Source organism: Lagenorhynchus albirostris, chromosome 3 (genome assembly GCF_949774975.1).
Source record: "Lagenorhynchus albirostris chromosome 3, mLagAlb1.1, whole genome shotgun sequence".
Taxonomy (NCBI): Eukaryota; Metazoa; Chordata; class Mammalia; order Artiodactyla; family Delphinidae; genus Lagenorhynchus; species Lagenorhynchus albirostris.
In genome coordinates this window covers 34,673,080-34,694,767 of record NC_083097.1, presented here as the reverse complement: position 1 = coordinate 34,694,767, position 21,688 = coordinate 34,673,080, and the positions used below count along the sequence as shown (strand labels likewise).

General features: G+C 38.2%; 2 protein-coding genes across 4 annotated transcripts; one reads left to right on the top strand and one right to left on the bottom strand.

Annotated features, from left to right (window-relative positions):
• Nucleotides 1–1,001: 1,001 nt before the first annotated feature.
• RIMOC1 (RAB7A interacting MON1-CCZ1 complex subunit 1) lies at nucleotides 1,002–21,626 on the bottom strand. 3 transcript variants are annotated; one of them, XM_060147004.1, is made up of 7 exons: nucleotides 21,478–21,626; nucleotides 16,564–16,670; nucleotides 14,254–14,397; nucleotides 12,979–13,110; nucleotides 11,978–12,092; nucleotides 6,063–6,345; nucleotides 1,002–5,072 (listed from the first exon to the last, which is right to left on the bottom strand). In XM_060147004.1, coding segments are annotated over exons 1-7 (882 nt in total). In that variant the 5' UTR covers nucleotides 21,578–21,626; the 3' UTR covers nucleotides 1,002–5,071. The 3 variants fall into 3 exon arrangements, with proteins under 3 accessions (XP_060002987.1, XP_060002988.1, XP_060002986.1); XM_060147005.1 differs by having other exon boundaries at nucleotides 6,159–6,345; XM_060147003.1 differs by lacking the exon at nucleotides 1,002–5,072 and having other exon boundaries at nucleotides 5,574–6,345.
• On the top strand, nucleotides 16,716–17,129 carry LOC132518032 (protein FAM136A-like). Its single transcript, XM_060146044.1, has one exon. It carries the CDS (start codon nucleotides 16,716–16,718, stop codon nucleotides 17,127–17,129), a length of 414 nt encoding a protein of 137 aa, XP_060002027.1.
• Nucleotides 21,627–21,688: the final 62 nt, after the last annotated feature.

Sequence of the window (21,688 nt, the reverse complement as noted above, 5' to 3'; positions counted from 1 at the left end):
ACATAGAACTGGCCATTAAGGAAAATAACTTTTGAGCTCTTACCATGTGCTAGGCATTGAACTAAGCACTCTGAATATTAACTCATTTATTCTTCAATAACCTGTGAAGTAGATATTATTATTATTCCTGTGTTAATAAAATGCTAAGGCACAGAAAGGTTAAATAATTTATATGGAATCACACAGCTAGGAAACAACAGTGCTGGGATTTAATCAGGCCTCTACCCATATTCCTAACCACTAAACCACCCTGTCTGAAAGTTATCAGGACCAGAAGAAATAATATCGTATGTTACCAAACCAAACTTGGGTCCATTTGCCCTTATGCAGTAAAGCCAATCTATTGACACTAGGTTGTGGTGAAGGAAAGCGCAGCATCTACCTCAGGCGCCAAACAAGGAGCATGCACAGTTAATGCTCAAAAGACCCAAATTCTCTGATGGCTTGCAGAGAAAGGTTTTTAAAGACAGGGCGAGGGAGAGGGTTGCGGGGTGCATGGTCAGCTCGTGGACACTCCTGATTGGTTGGTGATGAGGTAATCGGGAGTCAGCAACATCAACCTTCTGGTTCCAACCAGTCTGGGGTCTATGTGCTTGTGGGTAGCATATAGTTAACTTCTTCCACCTGGTGGGATTTTCAGTATTTGCAAAACAGCTCTAAGGGTATGGCTCAGAATATTATCTATAACCCTTGAGGAGGAACGAAAGGTCCTTGACTTTGTTTAATGGTTAAACCATTATTATTTTGTCCTGTTTGACTGTTTTCCTTTGTTTCTGCATTTTCTCACTTCTCTGATTAAATTTATTTTTGGAACTTGGGGAAAGCCTAGGAGGCTAAAGTTTTTCTATAAACAAGAGGCAGGTGGAGGACATAGGGGGAGGGGAGGAATCTGTCCCAGAAAGGCCCCATAGGGTCCTGCTTGATTATAAATCGTAAACTAACATGATAAAAGTTTTCATTCTGACACAACACTCAGATATAAAAGAAAATAAAGATACAAATATGGGACTATGGTTTTATTTTTTTTTAATTTTATATGCTCCAAAACATTTTACTTGGAAATTTTCACTAGAAGTAGGAAAATAAAAAACAGTAAGGAACAGCAGCACAAATACATAATGCATATTTTAACTGTGGATACATTAAATGTATGTTAATGTAATACTTCCATGATAGCTCATATTGTGTTAAAAAAAATAATACAAGGAGGTGATACTAGAAAACTATGGAATCCTGTATTCTGTGGTAGAAGGGGTATCCTTATGGGAGTCAGAAAAGGAGCCCTGGAAGGTGGAGAGAGAAAAGTGACAAGCAATCTAAAACTAGCATATAAGCCAGCTGTGGGTTTTTAAAAAATGGCATTAAAATGAATCTCCCACTTTAATGAATATCAGAGAATTCCCAGTGGGACTGACTGTAAAGGCAGGAATGTAAATTTCATTGTGGGGTTTTAGCCAATGACTCTCACCTCACTCTACTGTATGCAAACAAGTAAGGGAAAGTCTTCACTCATGATCTGCACCTTAATCAGCATCAAACAATTTACAGTAGCCAGAAACCCTATAAATGCAGCAAAGCAAACAAGCCTTTAACTAAGTCTCAAAGCCTAGATAACATGAGAAAATTCATAATGGAAAAGAACCATACAAATTTAAGGATTATGAAAAATCCTTTAACAGAGTTTTAGTAACCATCAGAGTTCAAAATGGAGAGAAACTGCAAGTGTAATAAATGCTACAAGGTCTTTAGGTTATCACTTACCCATTAGTAAGGGCCACACTGGAGAGAAACCCTTTAAATGGGATCAAAATGAGAAGTTCTTAGGTAGTGATTCATTGTTTAATTCATCATCAAAACTTCCATAAGAAAGAGAAACTTCATGAATATACTGAATGTGCAATGGCACACTGAACAGTATTCAACCAGAGGGGTAGAGCCAAATGCTGAAGTGGACAGGTGCTTACAGGTGCCTTCCCAACCACCCTAAATAAAACAGCACCCCTCTTGAGTCACATTAGCCCCATGCCCTGCTTTATTCTTCATAGCACTCATCACTCACCAAGCTACACATTTATTTCTTAAAATGCGTTAACTTCCTCCACTAGAAAACAAACTCTGGTGTTTTACAAAGCTATATACTCAGTGCCTAGGATAAAACCTAGCATGTAATAGGCACATAATAGTTGTTGATGAGTGAATTACAGTAATTATAGTACTTTTCTTATGTGGAGTATTTGGTATTTTGAAGTTAATCCATTCTAAATGAAACAGAATTTACATAGCAGGCTTTAACACATACAAAAATGTACTGTCCATTGTTTTGTAATACATCACAGTAAAAAGCATTATAACTGTTATGGTCTACAAATTATTCTCCAATTGTGTGGGGGATGAAAAAGTTGTACAAAAAGCACCCAACAGTAGCCCCATTAGTGTACCAACCAGTGAGAGACCCAAGTGGTTCACAGGGTCATGAAGACAAAATGGAGTTCCCAGCTTCTGAAGAGAAAGCTCTCTACTTTTCTCTGGTTCTAGATCTAAATGATACTTTACTCCTCTGAGGAGTAATTCCCTCTTGGCCTTGTCAACCACTGGTACAGAGGTCAGGGCAGTTTGGAATCCAAGAGCAGTAACCCTTTTGTGGCAGACTTCAGCACTTAAGAATCATACCTCTTATTAATTCAAAAACATTACTAAGGGCCTACTATTCATTAAGCACTATACATAAAGATACATTTTTAAAATATAGAGTTTGCCAACTCATAAGAAAAATGACTATAAAGCAATGTGATCAGTGTGATAACATGGGTTGGGGAAGTTTCAGGGAGCAGAAGCAGAATGACATGTAACTTTGACTGAAAAGGGCTGGAAAAAGCCTTATGGATCCAATATCACTGGAGCTGAGTCCTAAAGGATAAATAGGTATTCACTTGACTACAAAGAAGGGCAAAGTGTTCCAGCCAGAAGTAACGAGGATATTGAGGAAAAAATACACACAGCACATTGGGGAAGGAACTAGTATACTTGTGATTGATCATGATTCTCCAAAAAGGGTGGGGTGAGGGTGGGCAGTCTGTGATTTAAACATTTATACTTAGAAAGCACAAAGGTTATTTTCATAGCAAAACTTGTAAAAGCTAAGTTAAATAAAAATCTTCTTAGCTGTGTAAGGATAAACAAGGAGACAAAGGCAGAGATAGGGAGAGACTCTCCTTGTCCCAAGCAGCTCCATCAGAATGTTGATCAAAAATGAGCCTAAGGAACACTGGACTAGAAAATGATCACACAGGAAGAGCTGCAGAGATGTGGCTGGCACGGTAGGCAGAAGTAGGTTACAGCATTCTGTGTTGCCCTGCTTCGTGGAAGATCAAAAAAAGAGAAAACATGAACTGGAAAAGATTTTAGATGAAAAGTAAGGATTAGTTGTTTGAACATATCGAATTTAAAATTACTATGGGATGTCTAAGTGAAGATATTTAATAGGCAGTTAGAAAGAAGGTTTAGAAAGCAGAAGCTGGGTTTCAAGCTACAGGTTTGGGAGTCAGCCTAACATTACAGGTGATAGAAGCTGTGGCTATCAATAACATCACATAAATGCACAGTTGACCTTTGAACAATGATGGAGTTAGGGGTGCAATCCTCCTAGCAGTCAAAAATCTGCATATAGGGCTTCCCTGGTGGCGCAGTGGTTGAGAGTCCGCCTGCCGATGCAGAGGATGTGGGTTCGTGCCCCAGTCCGGGAGGATCCCACATACCGCGAAGCTGCTGGGCCCGTGAGCCATGACTGCTGAGCCTGTGCGTCCGGAGCCTGTGCTCCGCAACGGGAGAGGCCACAACAGTGAGAGGCCCGTGTACCGGAAAAAAAAAAAAAAAAAATCTGCATATAACTTTTAGTCAGCCCTCCATATCTGCAATTCCTCTGTATCCGGAGATGCAACCAACCACTGATTGTGTAGTACTGTAGTATTTACTACTGAAAAAAACCCCACGTGTAGGTAGACCCACGTAGTTCAAACCTGTGTTGTTCAAGGGTCAACTGTATTTAGAGTAAGTAAAAAAGAAAAAAGGGAGAAAGGAAGGAAGGAAGGAAAAATGGGAGAAGAGGGAGGAAAAAGAAAAAACAGTACTCTGGAAAAGAGCAATACGTACAGGATATTGGCAGAAAAAAGAGAAGTGTCGGGGGAATGAGGGAGCCGGCAGAGAGGAAACGTGGACACTAGTCTTCAACACGAAGCAGGATACCTCTTTTCCTCCTCAAAGCGGGGACATGAGCAGGGCAAAATGGGTGAACAAACACTGACCTCCTCATAGTCTCTATTTTCTGTAAGACAGGACCAACAGCCATGTGCTAGGGGAGGGGACAAAGGGCCAGAGGAGAGTGATGAGGCAAGTCAGAAGTTTGGATTAGCCACAGTGGGAAAGGGACAGGGGCCATACTAGTAACAGACAAAAGGCTTACACTGAGGGCTCTTCTAAAGCTGAAGGCAAGACACTTAGAGTGATTCCACTTTGAAGGAGCTGCAGGAACTTCACATGGAACTCAGCATCCCCAAAAAAGAAGGTGGAACGATAGGATTAATTCAATGTTGAGGGACTGCAGAATGATTAGGCTGAAAGACCACGGGAAGATGGATTTGAAGGGACTGTGGAGAGCACGTCATATGGTGCCCCATAAGGCCAAGGCTGGACAGGGAAGGAAGAAAATCTGAAAGAGGCTGATGGTGAGGAGAAAAGGGGGCAGCAAGAGGAGGAGGCTATGAGGAAGCTAAAGAGATACAAAAGAAATAAGAGGGAGAAGAATCAATCAAAATGAGGAAGTAAAAAACTGGAAAGATAAGAATGTCATTAGCTATTGAAATTTAAGATTTCAGAAAGAGAAACTCAGGATGGTGATATTCATGTTGAGGCCGTGGGAGTTAAGTTCCTGGAATGTGATGAAGTCAACGGCCCAGAGGTGAAGGATACTGGCAAGGTATCAGACAGATCATCCCAAGACGACAACAGGAACTGAGGTAGACAGAAAGACTGTCAGCAAGATACCAGGTGGGGCTCTCGGCCTTTAACACTCACCCCTACAATTAAAGACAAAAACTATTAAAATTTCAAAACATGAAAAGATGTGCTCTAAAGACATAAGACTAATGGACTAACCTAACATGGTTTTATCTTCATTACTCATTTAATAAACCGTGCATATTCTTTGAAACAAAATAGGAAAATTTTGAAATTTTTATAAAATGCCTAATAGACTAAAAATTTTAAATGCCATTAGTAGTACGTGGTGAAACAAACAAAAATTCTTTTGTGGAGTCTTTCATTATTTATCTTAGTCTGGAAATGGTACATGGATGTTGGTCAAAATTTTTCATTTTGCCAATTTTTATATCTATAGCATATATACAAAGCAAAGAGGGGACTTGATTTTAATCTCTGAAGTGCAGCAAACTTCAAGACAGGGAGATTAAAAAATAATCTAAAAACAGTTAAAATGTTCAATTTTATGTTATGTATATTGTACCACAATAAAAAAAATCTGAAGTAATAGAAAAAAACTCTTTATAGAGATAAATTGGATTTCTCCTTAGTATTAGTTACAGGATATCTGTAGTTCAGAGTGAGTTAGAATAACATAAATGCCATTTTAGATATTAAAGAATCATTCCTTCACAGGTTTAAGAATATATAGTGAGGGACTTCCCTGGTGGTCCAGCGGTTAAGACTCTGCCTTCCAATGAAGGGGGTGCAGGTTCGATCCCTGGTTGGGGAGCCAAGATCCCACATGGCTCACGGCCAAAAAACCAAAACATAAAACAGAAGCAATAATGTAATAAATTCAGTAAAGACTTTAAAAATGGTTCACATCAAAAAAATTCTTTTTTTTTTTTTAAATAAAAAGAATATATAGTGAAAGATGGTGATGGCATTTAAAAAAGGGTAACCATGCTGGCTATCTTTATGTAGTGTAATGTTCCTAAATTCAGTATCAATATGTCTTCTTTTCTGGAACTTCCATTTCCTGAGCCTTTTTGTTTTCCTGTTTGAAAAGGAGTAGATGAACTTACTAGTTAGTGTGATGCTGAAAGAAGTTTAAAATTTGTTTTGCATTTGTTGTATTCCATTCTTGTTCTTTCAGGGGTCCTTCGCACACAGATACATACTTTTTCAAAATTTTTTCTCCTACTTCTCGGAAATCCAAAGGTTCTTTGTGTGTAGTGTAGCTTGCTCCAGAAACACCAGTATCCACTTCATGATTTTCTGGCTGTTGATCTGCACAATGCTTCAATCCCCAATAACACATTTCTCCACTGTACATCATAGCCAGCAAATGAATGTCACTAAATATTCCTGGGAAAGTCATTTAAGTTGAGAGATTAGAAGTTAAAAATTTAAAAAGAAACCCTGGTGATTAAGACTCTAATAAAATCCTTTTACATCATTAAGCATTTTCCCTTCTCATTTAACAGCTGTACTTAGAAAAGCCAAATATCACTAACACAATCCTCATTCCACAGGCACTTCTATCTCTATTTTATCTATAAAAGAGACCCAATCCCACCCTCCCCAAAAAAAGAATTATTTTTAAAGAATCATATAGGTCAGCGTGTTAATCTTTCTGGTGTTCTCTTTAGGATCTCTTTGAGAATCTAATCTAAATCAATGGAACCTCTCCCAGAACGTACATCCCATATTCTACATACAATTTCAGAGTACTCAGAGATTCCCTCAATCCCATCCATGAACACAGCTTTTATTTAGGGGTATACTCAGGATCAATAATACAGTTCCTATATTTCTACAGCAGTGTACAGAGATGATCCTGCATAATCATGTCCCTTAGAGGCCATATGATTCTAAGTTACCAAAGATGTTAAATTGTATCCAAGATGCTTTATGTTCCCAGGAAAAAGGAATACATTGCAGGATTTCCATCAAAAGTTGAAAGCGTGCTTATTATGGAAGGTGATTATATAATTAAACATTTATGACACACAAAGTATATTAATTTGATATAAAAACAAAAAGACCTAGAATTGTAAAGATCTGGGGATAAATTATCGACTTTGTATAACTCACTAAAGCTCTTTAAACCTCGGTTTGCAAAAATCAGGATTCCACATGCCCTACTTATTTCATGGAATTTTCTTAAGAAACACATAAAATAAAAATGCATGAAGTGCTATTAAATTATATGACTATTTAACTTCTTCAAGTCATAAAATACAAATAAATGATCTATTCTACTAGACAGGTACTTGTGTGACTAGAAAAGTTTACCTCAAATAAATGAGCATCATAATCTCAGTTGCTCACCTAATATGGCTCATCAGAAATGACTATGATAGTACTAGAGGTATAAAAATACAAGAAAAATTCAGCTTCTAAAACTGTTACAGTTTGTATTATCTTGAATCTATTGCAAGTTTTTGGTAGTCTCAGAGTTTGTCCCTATAGGTAACCCTTCACCTCACCTCCAATTCAGCTTATAAATAGTAGCAAGAGAAGGAATAAGCTTAGCAGATGAACTGATTCATTACACTGCTATATCAACAAAAGAAATAATTAAGAGCAGAATCTGAGGCTTGCATTCATGAACATACGATGGGCTACACTCTATAAATTATGCTTTCTATGTATAAAACAACTCAGTAAGTACAATGCATATTACCCATAATCACTTCTTTTCACTTCATTTCTTCATAGTTAAAAGGTCATAAACCTCATAGAAAAAGCTGGAATAGCATTAGATGTTATTTAGAATATAAAAAGAAACAGACCTAGAATCAAGAGGATCTGGGTGTAAATTATTGACTTTGTGCAACTCACCAAAGCTCTTTAAGCCCCAGTTCGCAAAAATCAAGATTCCACATGCCCTCCTTAATTTCATGGAGTTTTCTTAAGGAATAGTTTGCTGTTTTTTCCAAATTAACGATTTTCACTGCAGAATTATATTTCATATTAGATAGGACATTTCACTGAATTTATATCCTTTTTCATTTTTGTGATCCTACACCCTAATTATTCCTCAAAAGACTGGTAGAGGGGAGTAAGGAGACAGAAGCAAAAATGAAAAGAAGGTTAACTTTTAAGCAGGAGGAGGAGCTGAAGTAAGTCCCACAAAGTGAAGCCACTTGGGAAAGATGAGAAGTGTTTGCTTAAGGGAGAGCTGGCATTCAATTTGTGCCCAACTCTAAGTTAGCCTCATCCTTTATATTAACAGGGAGTGATGGTTAAACAAGGTACACAGATATCCTTTGGAAAGGTGTTTCTGAGGAGAGAATGAAGAGCTATATGCTAAAGAGTGGTTCTCAAACTTTAGCCTGCATTAGAATTACCTGGAGGACATGTTGAAATGCTGATTGCTGGGCTCCCATCTCCAAAACTTTCAGATTCAGGTATGGGATTGGGTCTATGAATCTGCATTTTTAACAAAGTCCTAGGACCTAGGGTGAGGCTGCTGGTCCACAGACTATGCTAAACTACTGTACTGCGTTAAAATACCAAAGGAAGAAATGAACAACGTAAAAATTACACATTCTCCCTCTCTACTCCCCCAAGGAATCCATTACTCTGTAGCTATAGTCTTTGTGCTGCTACAAATTTTCCTTGGTATTTTTTCTGCTAATGATCAGCATTGTTTTCAATAAAATACTTCACTTTGCACTGCTTATATCCTTGGCAAACACATCAAGAGAGTGCGGGGTGCAGGGAGGAAGAGAGTGAATAACCCATGAAGTAAAAGTGATGGCAGAAAGATGACCTTCATAGAAAAAAAAAGGTGGCCAGACTGGCATTCTCTAGAAGCACTGATGTCTAAATCTGACTGCATCATAATTACGGTAGATTATAAAAATAGATTCCTGAACTCCACATATTAAATCAGAACCTGAATGTGATACACAGAAATCTGTATTTTTGGGGACTTCCCTGGTGGCGAAGTGGTTAAGAATCTGCCTGCCAATGCAGGGGACAAGGGTTTGAGCCCTGGTCCAGGAAGATACCACATACCGCAGAGCAACTAAGCCCGTTCACCACAACTACTGAGTCTGCACTCTAGAGCCCACAAGCCACAACTACTGAGCCCACATGCCACTACTACTGAGCCTGCGCACCTAGAGCCTGTGCTCCACAACAAGAGAAGCCAGAGCAATGAGAAGCTTGAGCACTGCAACGAAGAGTAGCCCCTGCTCGCTGCAACTAGAGAAAGCCCGCGTAAAGCAACGAAGACCCAACTCAGCCAAAAATAAATAAATAAATTTAATTTAAAAAAAAAGATAACATAAAAAAAAGAAGAAAAGAAAAGAAATCTGTATTTTTAAACAAGCTACCCAAGCAATTAGTGATGTCAATTCAGAGCTGCTCCTTTAAGCCATCTGAAATCCAGGTTCTGGGCTAAGCTATGAGCCAAAGGCTGCTGGAAAGGGGGCTCTTCAGTGGCATAAAAAGGGCATAACCCAAGGATGTGCACAGCTGAACAATCTTTTAACCTAGTTAACTCCAGAGTTATCCTGACAAGGCTATTTTTTATAAGGGCCCACAGAAGAATGAACCATAGAAATGAGATAAAAAGATTTACTGAATACATTACCTGGTAATTTTTAAAAGCTGAAAATTTAATGGCATACAGGTAATGACCAAAGGACAAAATGATTATCTCACCTTGGAAAACGAAATAAAAATCATACTAAGTATACACTGTTTTGAGTTTTATGTAAAATCAGGCAAATTATCATTAAGATCTGGCCACAAAAATATTTTGATGATTCACATAGAACTTTTCTAATTAGTACTAAGAATTATTCCGAATTATGTTTTTTATATTGACTAACAAAAAATTAAAAAAAAAATTAGAACCACTCCACCAGGGCCTTAAGAGTAATTTAGCCTATGAAAAGTAGGCTTCCTGGCTTCTAATCTACATCTTGAGGAATGAAGTAGGGAGGAACAAACTGCTTTAGATGAGAGCAAGAAGTCAGCACCAAAAGAGGACTGATGCCTGTGGCAAAACTGCTAGGGAGTTGATGCTGTTTTGTTGTTTCCTGGAAAAAAGAGACCCTTTCTGTGCCTTTGATTCCCCTGTTGAAGAAGCAATGGAAGATAGAGGCGAGTGTAATCAATTATAATCCAAGAGAAGACACCAGTATCACAAGCATCGTGATAAAAAAATTCTAGGCCATGAGAATATATGACTTTATGACTAGAAATGGGAGAATAAGGGAAATTGGTGACTTGTGCTCTTTTCTTTGGTTCTAAATAAGCTTTAATGCCCATCTCTGCTTTTTCTTTTAAATCAATCCATGTGGGTGAGGAAATTTTAGAAAGATCATTTTTAATGCAGGTAATCGGTTCACTAGTTACCTGGAATAAATACTTCCCACAAATAAATCAAAACACCCCATGTTTGTCAAAACATCATGCCCACTGAAGGAGCACCTTATAGTCACAAGTTTTTTTAGGACAAGCTACTTGCCTGAATAAACTGAAGGTAACAACTTTTGGACAACAGTAGCCAGTCATATGTTAATGGCTCTTAAATCATGGTGTTTTTTTTTCTGTGTGATGTTTTCTAATGGAAAGGAAAAGCCTATAGAAGCTAACAAAGAAAGAATTAAAATACACTTATAGAATTAAAACACAGAATTTTCCCTAAGAAGTTTTCTTCTTATTCCCCATGTTTGAATTTTCCCCATCAAAATTTCCCCAAAATTTCAGATGAAGCATAAAGAAAGTTTACACAAAGAACCTAACATCACTTGCCAGCTATGTGACCTTATCAGGCATATCAGGACCTCAGTTCTTCCATTTGTAAAAAGAGACGCTAAAAGTAAGTGGTTCTTCCCTCTCAAACCTCAGTCTAAAACCCAAATGATGCTCTATATCCAGTTCCTAACATTTTTAAGTGCATATAAGTTTATGACAGAAACTAGCAGTTACCACCCAATATTCATTCTTCCTTTCTTTCTTAGTAAAGAGACATTATTTGGGATGGCAATGTATCATGTAAAGGGCTATACATCCCAGATTCCCTTGTAGCTATATGAAGCCATGTGATTAAATTCTGGCCAGTGAAATGTAGGTAGAAGTGTTCTAAGTGTTGTAACAAACTTGAGAAGGATGAAAGAAAGACCTGGCTGAAAGAAACATCATTTTGCCATTCCTATGGACTGGAACACAGGTGAGACGGAAGGAGCTCCAGCAGCATCTTGAGACACTGAGAATGGAAGCAATGTCCTCAACAGGGATGCATGTTGCACAACTCTGGCAAGTACTGTTTACATGCATTCTATATAACTCGCCTCCTTCTGAAGCTGTAGCGCTCCACTTTGAAAGACGATGGAGGAAAAAGATAGGAACCTGATGATGCCATGAAGCCACCATAACCAGCTCTAGACCTTTTTGAAGTGAAAAAGCAGTAAATTTCTCCTTGTTTAAAAGTTACTTCCAGTCCCAGGACTTCCCTGGTGGTGCAGTGGTTTAGACTCCGCGCTCACAATACAGAGGGCCTGGGTTCAACCCTGGTCAGGTAACTAGATCCCACATGCATGCTGCAAATAAGAGTTCTCATGCCACAACAAAGGAGCCCGCCAGCCACAACTAAGGAGCCCGCCTGCCGCAACTAAGACCTGGTGCAACCAAATAAATAAATAAAATAAATTTTAAAAAATAAAAATAAAATAAAAGTTACCTCCAGTCTCTGTTACAATTAGCTGAACCTAGAGCAGGATCAGGGCTTTGTGGGGATGCAAAGTAAGTAAAAGCAACATGATATATTACTGTCCCTAAATTACTAAGCAGAGATTAGCAGTATTTCTCTATATTACGTGAGAAGACTTTTTTAATTGTTTAAAAAGCCCTTTTATTATTTTTCTGTCTATAATGTAACCTGAAATTTATTTCAATCAAAGTTAAATCTAGTAAACTTCTTAAAATTTAAAAATGCTTTAAAACACTTAGAAAACTACAAAAAGGATCACATTACCTTCACTCAGTAATTTAGCTGTGTCTAGGTCTTGGAAAGAAACTCCTTCATTTAACTGGATGGGACACCGAAAATTCAGCATCTGTAGCAAATAACTGATTCCATCAACAAGGTACTAAATGAAAGTCAAAGACAAAGAATCCAAGTATTAGATGCAGAACTGCAGAAACTTCAAATGTTAATATTTTTACTCAAGAGAATATTGGCTAATATACAGATATATCATATGATTATTACATTACAATATAAGAACCTACTACCCCAAAACTTTTGTAAGTATAACCCTCCAATTAGTAAAAGAGTATGGGAAAAAAAGAGAAATCATTAACCAAGAACACATGATTCAGTAATATACTTGTCAAAAATGTCATCAGAGCAAGAAAAGGTTAAAGATAATAAAGATGTGTTCAAAAACTTGTTAAAAATATGGATGTACTTTATTACAATTTAGAAATATTATGATCAAACTTTTACATCTGAAAGTGTGACCTCTCATTTGCAGGCCCACATAAACCATGTGTACAATCAACCTAAGTTAGGAAGGATCCTTAGTGATACAAATATTAAGACAGGATCTTTGGATTTACTAATTTGGTCAGAAGAGTCAAGAAAAATCAGAGGGCCACAATTTCCTAGGAGCAGGGTCATGTGGGATCTTTAGGAGTGATCTGCTGATAGAGGCTCACAACCAAGTTTGTTTTCTTCAGGCCAAAAATATGCTTAGAAATTAATATAGATTATCTATCTTGTACAATAAAAAATAAAAATCCAGAACTTAAAAAAAAACATATAAAACTTCCCAGTTTACAAAGGGCTTTTACATGTTATCTTATTTAATCTTCACAGTAATTCCAATTTGTTTAAGATTACATAGCTGGTAAGTACAGGCCTGGAATGCCAACCCAGGCCCTTTGATTCTTCTACTCTTAATCTTGTACTGAACAGCTTTTGGAAACCTATAAATGTCAACAATAAAACATGTATGAGGAATGCTTTTTCACCTTTTTAAGCAAGCTAGATTTTCTTGTGAGCCATTCTCTCCTTTTGGTCAGAGAATGACAATACATGTAGAGTAGGGCTCCTCGTCTCCAAGAGAGACATTCCAGGAGTTCATCCCCAAGCAAATCGCAGTGCTGAAATACAACAAAGACACAGCTAAAAAGAGAAACTTCGTGTCTGTAAAAATCAAAATTAAATTTCAAAATATTGAGCAATTAAAAAATACTCATTTCACAAAATTTGCTCTTTACTTAGCAACCTACACAGGAATGCCTTACTCTGAATCAATTAGAAATATAGAAATCTATTGCTACGTGAAAATTAAAATTACTCCAATTTACACATATTTCTAGAAAATTGATGTTCAAGTATTTTAGTAGCCAATTCTCTAATATATTTGAAATATAAGTATTCCATAATCTGACTGAAAAAATAAGTTTTCAGAAATATGTTACTTGAAACAATTTCTACTACTGCTAAAATAAAACAATGAAAAGATATACACAAAAACAATTTTAATAAATCAAACTTTTACTATGTGGTATCATTTAAAACTTGGGATTATTTGTTTCCACAGTTAGCATTCCCTGATAAACACAAAGAGCAACAAAGATATCTACGTAGAGAAAGCCAGCGGACAGTTCAAGATGAGAAATTATTTGCTTGAAAGAGTAGCCAGGGCTAGAGACAAAAATCTTGGAATCATCTAAATAGAGACAGCAGTAAAAACAAGTTGTCAAGCAAAGACATACTACAGACTATCAGAGGATTAAGGAGATATCTTTGGGGAGTGCCTATGTTTCCAGATTGGAAGAGAGGGGAGATGCTTGAAAAAGAGCAAGAGCAAGGCTTCTTAGAGACGAAGAGGAGCATGCAGGGCCTCCAAGGGATGGGGCGATCATTGGTAAGAAAGGCAACAAATGTCCAGGCAGAAGACTGAAAGGACGAGAGATGTGGTATTAGGTTACTAGGGATCTTCAAGAAAACACAGCATCTTGTAAAAGTAAAGGGAGCAGAAACAGCAAATGTGTATGTTTAGAAAATTACTAGGCACTGTAGTTACAATATAATTCCATCAAACAAACATTCTGAAACATATTTACAAAAATATGATACTTGAGTTGTGACATCAGTCTGAAATGTTCAACTCTTATGTCCCTCCTTCAATCTTAATTTAAAACAAAGATACATTTAAGAAAAAAAAATACAGATTCTAAAGGATAATATAACAGTAATCAGCAGCATTCCACCATAATTCATAGTTGTGCAAAACTTACTTTTGGATGCATGTTATTTTCTTTAACCAAAATTTCTGGTTCTGAAAGAAAACTGATCAACTCTTTTACTTTTTGTGAAGAATCTTCAGGAAAATCTTCATCTACTAGCTTGTTCTCCTCAAAATATGTCATGTCCAAAATAGCCTGAAGTAAAAGAGAAAAAAAAGTATAAATGATTTCAACTCGAATAAATAATTCTTATAGTTTAATCTTACATATATATACTTTATTAGACATTTAAATCTTCTAGCACAGTATTTAAGTAGTCAAAATATCTAGCTATAAATATAATCTAAGATGAACTTTATAGTAAACTTCACAGGATTTTACTAAAATACTGAATTAAGATAATCTAGTTTCCCTCAAAAAGTAAAATAGGTATTTATGTTTTAATTCAGATAAGCTAACTATATACAATATAATTATGAAAAGTATAATTATTATAGTCTTTGCTATTTATACATATACACTTCCTGAACATTTTCTAAATGCCTGCCATATCAAGACAAGGTCACTACCGCTAGTTTTGTATACTGAATCTTCAAAGGATTACCTTTTTCTCAAATGAAGCACCAGCACTTTAAAACTACCCAATCCTTTTTGTTTGTTTAATCTACTGGACTAAGACTAAGGAAACTGAGTTCTAACAAAGGACAAGTCATATTTTATCTTTGTTTTGGAGCCAGTTTCTTCATTGACAAAATGAAGAAACTGATCCAAATGCCTTTCAAAGTCCCTTGCTTTGAGGGTAAAATGAATTAACATATGCAAACACTTCGAACATTACCTAGCAAACAGCACTACTTAAGTGTTAAGTGCTCTCGTGTAGAAGGTCTAAGCCAGGAAGGGAGAGATTATCATACTAAGGAAAATGACCTGGTGATTGAGAACGATAAGTAAGATCCAAAGGGGTTTGGGGAATTTTAATCTATATTTCTAATTCTTTTGCCTTATTCTTAGAAATAAGTTAAAATGTTTAGAACTCTCCCATGTGAAAGAAACAAGACAAGCAAGGAACCTTCTGAAAGAAAAGAGAGGTAAATTTCTCCCAAATTGTAACAGCTCTCGGGGGGTTGTGGGTAGTTGTTACAGGCTCATTCAACCGCATCGGAAGGCAGAAAGCATCTCCATGTACCTCCTAACAGAAAGCAGAGTGTCAGGCACCTAAGTGCTATGAACGTGCATTTTGGAAACTTCACTAAATTTACTCTATTTCCTATAAACCACTTCATCTTTATTATCCCTTGGCAATCAAGGGTGGGCATACGAAGCACTCTGTCAACTATAAAGTGGTATACAAATGTTACTTACTATAATAAAATTATGTGTTTTGGTTTTTTTTTTGCTGCACTGCACAGCCTGCGGGATCTTAGTTCCCTGACCGGGGATCGAACCCATGCCCCTTGCAGTGGAAGCACAGAGCCTTAACCGCCGGACCGCCAGGGAAGTCCCTCAAAATTATGTTTCTTAGTGTCCACTTGCCTCAGCAGTGTTTGAGAAAACTGAGAAAACAGATCTTATCTGTAGAAAGGTCTGAATTTGAAAGGAAAGTAAAAAAAGGGGGGAACAGAAAAATCTTACGGACTTGCATAACAAAAGCACAGGTAGTCAAGTTGAGAATCCAAAGGAAAGGTGAATTTCAGGGGAAAAAAAAAATAATCAGAGCCCTTATAGAAACCTCCATTCCCTCTGACTAAGCTTTCACACCTTGGAAATTGCACATGAGTGTTTTTTTGTTTTGTTTTGTTTTAATTTATTTATTTATTTTTGGCTGTGTTGGGTCTTTGTTTCTGTGCGAGGGCTTTCTCTAGTTGTGGCAAGCGGTGGCCACTCTTCATCGTGGTGCGCGGGCCTCTCACTATCGCGGCCTCTCTTGTTACAGAGCACAGGCTCCAGACGCACAGGCTCAGTAGTTGTGGCTCACGGGCCTAGTTGCTCCGCGGCATGTGGGATCTTCCCAGACCAGGGCTTGAACCCGTGTCCCCAGCATTAGCAGGCAGATTCTCAACCACTGTGCCACCAGGGAAGCCCCATTTGAGAGTTTTGCTTAATTATCTATAAAAGGAAGCAATACTGTTATCTGCAAGATTTATTTTCCTTTTTTATCAACACATCCAATAAACTTTTCTTCTTTGTAAGGATACTTACTGCCTTACAGCTTCAAGTCTATATGCTTTATACATACAGTTTTTTTAACACAAACACTTTAAATAGAGAATAAACTGCTTTCATCACACCTAAATTTTGGAGTAACCCTCTTAAATAAGCAAACTGCCTCAACAACGTCAGAAACCACATCTGTTTCAGTACCTGTGTGTAAAGTTCAAGAAGATTTGATGGATTTGAACATTCTTTGTCTTCTCCACACAGAAGTTTCAATTTTTCTAGAGCTGCAGAGGCCCGAATTAAAAAGTGATCTATAAGAGATAAAAACATGATTACTGGAGCAGCGTGGGGTCATCATGGCACAGCTGCAGCAGCTCCGGGTGCAGGAGGCGGTGGACTCTATGGTGAAGAGTCTGGAGAGACAGAACATCCGGAAGATGCAGGGCCTCATTTTCCGGTGCAGCGCCAGCTGTTGTGAGGACAGCCAGGCGTCCATGCAGCAAGTGCACCAGCGCATTGAGCGCTGCCATGCACCTCTGGCTCAAGCCCAGGCCCTGGTGACCAGCGAGCTAGAGAAGTTCCAGGACCGCCTGGCCCAGTGCACTATGCATTGCAACGACAAAGCCGAAGATTCAATAGATGCGGGGAGTAAAGAGCTTCAGGTGAAGCGGCAGCTGGAGAGTTGCGTGACCAAGTGTGTGGATGACCACATAAACCTCATCCCAACCGTGACAAAGATGAAGGAGTCTCTCTCATCCATTGGGAAATAGATGTCTGCTATTGGCCATCAGGGCTGAAGGTAGGAATCTATTTAAAAAGAGGAATGGGGATTTGGGTTTTCTAAAGTTTATGAATGAGGAAATTAAGGATGGCAGCAAGTTTAAGGCCTATGTCACTTGCCTCTGGACACTGGTTCCTTTGTGTTTGAATCCTAGAAAGTGAAAAAACCTGGTGCTAAAATTTGGGTCAGAGATAGCACAGGAGAGTTTTTGTGAGCCTGAATTTCATGTGGCAAGTGCTTATCCTGGCAGCAGGGAGTCTCCCTTGTACCAAACCAGAGCCCTCTAAGGTACCAGCTTCTCTTAGTACACAGATATCAACAGGCTGGCAGGTTCATCTGACCTGCTTATGAGCTGGTGGAGTGTGAGGAGAGGTGTTTCTGTTCGTTGCCAACCTCCTGTTTACCAGAAGGATCACTACAACATTTTCCACAAACTGGAAATAAAACAAAATCCATGAGGTCACTAATTTAGAAGGGGAAAGGGGGGCTTCTGGGGATTTGTTTTGCTTGGTTTTGTTTTATATACAAGGGCATGAAGTTACTTTAAGATGTAGAGTTGGGAGAGGTAGTTTGGATAAAAACTTTGAAAGGGTCCTTGCGGATATTCATTTCTGGCCATCAAGATGTGGATACACATTTCTTAAAATTCTCACACATGACATCTTTCAGCCTGGAGACCCTGCAAAAATATAAGCAGCGCTATCACCCTGGTAGGCGAAGCAAACCTTCCCTCTAACTGGCAGCCATAATGGGCCCTGAGAGTGTCTGCAGCAGAGTCAGCTGAGTGACAAGACAATCTTGCAGTGATACCCTTGAAGGGAAAGGGGATTTTGATTGTACTATATGTTAGTATTCAGGAATGAACAGCAAAAGAGGAATTGTTAGCTGCATAATTAAGAGAGCTATGAAGTACTGGCCTTGGAAAAATCTTGTTTTCATAAAACATAACAGAATGAAAGCCTAAACCCAGTATTGCTTACTTTGCCCCCTGTAATAACAGAGCTCTGTTGAGACAATCCCCTGGCAACACGAAGGTCAAAGAAGAAAAAGTAAGCAACTCAGGGGCGAGCTGTGACTCCTTTAGGGCAAAAAAAGGGACAGCCCTCCGTTACCAGATACCACTTCTGCGACCTGCATTGTTCTTGCCCCAGTTCTGGCACCTTATCATTTTATTAAGGACGTTGCTGTGTTTTAACCAACTTATTACTTGAAATGATAATACAGCATGTCTGTTTGCTGTTTCAAGCCTGTGATATATTTTCCTAGTGGTTTGGTTTTAAAAATAAATAAGACTTAATTTTTCTTCAAAAAAAAAAACCATGATTACTTCACATAGTTTCAGAGTGTCATTTAAATGAAAAAAGTTACATATCTAAAATGATGAAATGAAATTATTACAGCATGGTAATAATATCTTTCGTAAAACATGAAGTACATCATAATGCCTAATCCTACTTAAATGTATCATGGAAATTTATTCTTGAAAGCTGGACTGAAAACTTTCTAGGTTCAGCTGCCATTTCTTAAGTGCAATCTGTATTTTCATAATGCTTCTTTTATGATGTTGACATACTCAAAATGTTTAAGCAATAAATTTAAAACCTGTATTGGAATAGTACAAATAATATATATAAATCTACAGAAAGGACTTCCACTAACTTATAACTTCATAAATATATTCTCCAAAAAATAACATGATTGATTAAATCAAATGCCTCATAAAATGTAAGCACTCTGAGCAATTATAACTTTATAATTGTGTTTATGTATTTATGTATGCAAACAGCTGTTACAATTAAAATTACACAAACTACCTGAATATTTTACTCCTTTAAAAACCTAGGAATGGGACAAATTACTTATGCCTTCAAAACCTAGACAAAATTAAACTAAATACTTCTGATATACCCTCTAAAAACAACTCCCCCTCACTTCCCCTCTACATGGTCTAATTTCTTCCTTTTCTCTTATGTCATATTCTCTTTGCTTCGATGTTTTCACTTTTTCTTATGGATTTTTCCTCCCTAACCTACAAAGTGTCCATACCAAGGTGCCATCCACACTTCTGTATCATCTCACGTAGTCAAATTTAAATATGCCCACCATCAAGACGCTTAAGTTCCTAAGTATGCCCCTCTGTGGCTTCCTCCTGAAATATATATCCTTTTCCTCCCACTGGCAAATGGACAGAAAATGTAGCACTTGGTGAGGGTCCATCTGATCCAGCCTCAGCACCTACACAGGTACGTAAGCTGCTCAGCGTTGGAACAAAAGCACCACCAGCTTAAGCTGCATCTGTTGGCAATAATATGATGACTTTAAGTTTTCCCTGGTAAAGCCTAACCTGTATCTAAACCAGATTCTGAACGCTTTAAGGTCCACTATTCACCTAAATTGAAAACTACTTCTTTAGCACTGCCCTCCTATCTCTCCCCAGCCCAGAAGTATCATCCACACAGCTCAGAAAAAAAATTCTATTGTGAACTAAATTGTATGAAACATGGTACTCCTTAGGTACTTCTTAAAACACTGAGTTGATATTTTCTTCTTAATTTGCAGGATTATTTTAAATGTAAAGACTTGCACTTAGTTCACTGAACCGCTGCTGAAGGAGTATCTCATATGAATTCATGACATAATTACAGAGGTGGAGGGATAATGGCTCACAATTTTAGAAAATTTTTATGAAATGTAGTATTTTTCCTAACCATTCAAGGTAGTGACTGACAAGGCAAAGACAAGTGATTCTTACATAGTCCCTGGAAAAGGTCCCTCTCATGGTATATTTCCATAAAGTAAACATACTATGCTTGTACAATGAGAAATAAATGAACAAAAATTGACCAGAGGTAAAAAGGAGAGTATTCTTAGATGGACTAGTGTCTGGTTGTATCTGATCTAATTTAAAGACAACAGGAACTATCAATCCGTATAACCTAATATAAATATCATTAAAGGACAAATTTTAGGTGCATATTATTTTTGTGCTATGGGAAAATACAAGTTCAATTCAAATACATGCAACCATGTTTTAATTAAACTTCATAAATATAAGAAAATCTTGCTAGTAATACTGATGAATAGCTCATTACGTGGACCACTATTATTTTAATTCCAGTACACTTCAGAACTTTAAAGCCTTCAAACAAGAATATATACCACTTTAATTTTCAGTCCTCATTCTAGACTGGATTAAAGAACTCATCCATTGGAAAATGACAATGGCTTTTGGTTTCAATGGTAAGTGAATAGCATACATTCTTTGATCTCTTTAGACTGATTCTAATGGAGTTGGAATGGGGTGGAGATCACTGAATAGCTTACTTAGAAGTAACAGATACACTTCCAGGTACAGCTACTACTGTCCATGAACTAACTAGTCATGTGATTCACTTACCACAAACCAAAAAAGAAAACAGCTCAGGGTAGTCTGTGGGTTTTTAAGAACATACCCCTAAGAAAAGAAAATCCAGCAAATAATCTTCACTGGAACTAGAGCCATTTTATCATGGACCCTATTCAATAAATTCACCAACTACTCAATCGCTTGGGAAAACGTTCCACTACTATTTTCCTATGAGTTCGATGACAATGAGACAGTCCACAAGAATTTTTAAAACTGTCTATCTGTAGTAAAGGTGCAAAACTCAAAAGGAAATAATGTAGAAACGTAGAGGCAGCTGGTAAGTATTGAAAGAGAACAAAAGTCCAAGTAATTCTCCGTCAGTTTTTCAAAGGAAACCGCTCAGACATTTCCAAGAAAGTATTCTAGTACTGACAGGGCCCTTGTGAGACCTGAGGTGATGAATGTGAGAGAATCGTCGAAATTATACCAATGTAAATCTCTTCTGTATTGTTTACAGCTGAGTTTAGAATCCAAAACATAACAGAAATTCACAACGAAACAATGAAAAAGTCGAACTGTTATACACGCCTATCTCTACTACACGCAAAACCATTACTTATTTGCGTACCATCATCCAACTTTAACAACTCATTTAAACTTCCACGTGTACTTCCATCCAGATCTTCCCCTTTTCCCAGTTGCTACCGAGACAGTTAAGGACAAGCAGCACTAATATGACTGGGATTTCGGCGCTTTTCACGGGTTATGAAAAATGGGGTCTGGAAGCAAACGCCTTGCCTTTAGGCGTTGTGAGTTCTTGGAGGTGGACTAGCGACCCCACAGCGCGGGCCAGAAGGGCAACACCTTCGGCAGTCCTGGCCTGGGATCCACACGGACAACAGGCCGCAGCCTCAGCCCCTACGGCCGTCGACCGCCAGCTCTGAACAACCATCCGCCCGCCCACCTCCCTCCCTCTCCTCGGCTCCCTCACCATCTTCGCCGGCGGCTTCGCTAAGTTGTTGTATGTGGGCCTGAGCCAGGTCCCCGAGCTCCTCCACTCGCCTCACCACACCGGAGCCTGAGGCCGCCATGGCCACAACGGGCGGGCGCGCCTAGTCACGTGACTGCGCCGGCCTGAGGTCACCTGATACCCCGGCGCTGGCGGGGAGTGGGGGGGTGGAGCTCTCCTGATAGGTGGGAGG